Source organism: Cynoglossus semilaevis, chromosome 13 (assembly GCF_000523025.1).
Source record: "Cynoglossus semilaevis isolate Cse_v1.0 chromosome 13, Cse_v1.0, whole genome shotgun sequence".
Taxonomy (NCBI): Eukaryota; Metazoa; Chordata; class Actinopteri; order Pleuronectiformes; family Cynoglossidae; genus Cynoglossus; species Cynoglossus semilaevis.
Window position 1 is genome coordinate 17,849,500 of NC_024319.1, and position 1,585 is coordinate 17,851,084.

Here is a 1,585-nt window from a genome sequence, read left to right on the forward strand (position 1 = left end):
AAAAAATTATATAAAAAGCCGCCTGGGGTAAAACAACCAAATAATTTAAAAAAAAAAAAAAAAAAAAAATCCATCTGGTGCAGAAGTGTGCCCAAAAAAAAAATAGCATGGGTAAACTAAGGCCCGGGGGCTGGATGCAACTGTCAAACTTGTCCGAATTATGTTATTTATTTCTATTATCGTTATACTTCTGCCTTTTCACCTGCAATGCCCTTATTTCTCCAATAGATGGTGTAGAAAATGCTCAATGCTTTAAAGCATTGAGCATTTATGACTTTTACACAACTACAGTACGCTTGAGCAGAAGGGCGACAAAAGTAATGGAGGCACCACTGAGATTATATGGAACTGTGCTGAGGACAGACAGAAAAAGGACATGGAAATGTAACAGTGGCTAATTGCTGCCTTCATCACTTATTAATAAAGGTATCACACGACTGCAGCAACATGATTATCATAGTGCTATTTCCTAAAGAGAATTGCAGAAACATCTATATAAACTGAGCTTTAAACCAATCACATTCCATCTACTACAAGTAGTTAGATCTATGCAGTCTTAGAGCTTACAACTGGCCCTTCAAGGGGAACTGTACTGATGATGTGACCCTCCCCTGACCCCTGGTGAAAATGGACACACCTGTTGGAAGACTATAATGTAACATGTACTTACTATTCTGTGGTTGACCACTGCAGTCAGAGCTCTCTGGTCTCCTCTCAGGCAGTGCAGGTTGAGCCCCAGACATTCAAATAGTGCCTGGTTGCACATTTGAAGCAACCTGGGCCCAAATGTGTCATCTGGATGAGACAAAGCAGGGACAAATTATTGCAATCAATCGGGATCAATCAAGATCAATATCTCATGTCATATAGTAAAATAACCGCACAATAGCTATGCCGTGGTTTTACTCGCATTGGAGTAAAATAACTGCACAATAGCTATGCCGTGGTTTTACTCGATTTGCATGAAATATTGTTTGAGCTATAACTTTATCAATGTCCGCCGATACTTCCCAAACATTTCCGATTCCGATGTCAACCGATACCGATACATTTAGCTGTTTACCCAAAACTAATTTTAGGTCACATCACATATCTCCTGTCGTGGAATTAACACATTACCTACTTTTATTGTGGCGCCCCATAGAGGCTTCAACAAATTTGAACATTTATTAAATAATTATACTAATATCAGGGCTATAATATCAGTTTGACATCCCTAGTTTATAATTTATCAAAAAATCATGAAAAATGGTGCAGCAGTTTTTGTTTACATCATGTACATACAGTATAAGCACAATTGTGGCTGCGTTACCTTCAATATAAATGGTTTTATGCAAGCGTACGAAATTTAAGTTGAATCTAAGTAAAGCAATCGAAACATAAAATACACATTACATTGCCTGAACATGAAATATACAGTGGTATGAAAATGTTTGGGCACTTTCAAGATTTTCCTCTATGGATCATTGGTTGTTCGGATCAGCAATTTCAATTAAATATATCATATATCAAACAAACACAGTGATATTTAAGAAGTGAAATGAAGTTTATAGGATTTACAGAAAGTGTGCAATAATTACTTAAA

The 1,585-nt window shown here is 36.7% G+C and overlaps 1 protein-coding gene across 1 annotated transcript in view; it reads right to left on the reverse strand.

Annotated features, from left to right (window-relative positions):
- Positions 1-419: 419 nt before the first annotated feature.
- bag6 (BCL2 associated athanogene 6) overlaps positions 420-1,585 on the reverse strand; it is a 25,100-nt gene continuing 23,934 nt past the window's right edge. Inside the window, exon 19 of the mRNA XM_025061690.1 lies at positions 420-795. Within this exon, the coding sequence (XP_024917458.1) occupies positions 578-795 (218 nt within the window). The 3' untranslated portion in view covers positions 420-577. The remainder of the gene's footprint in view (positions 796-1,585) is intronic.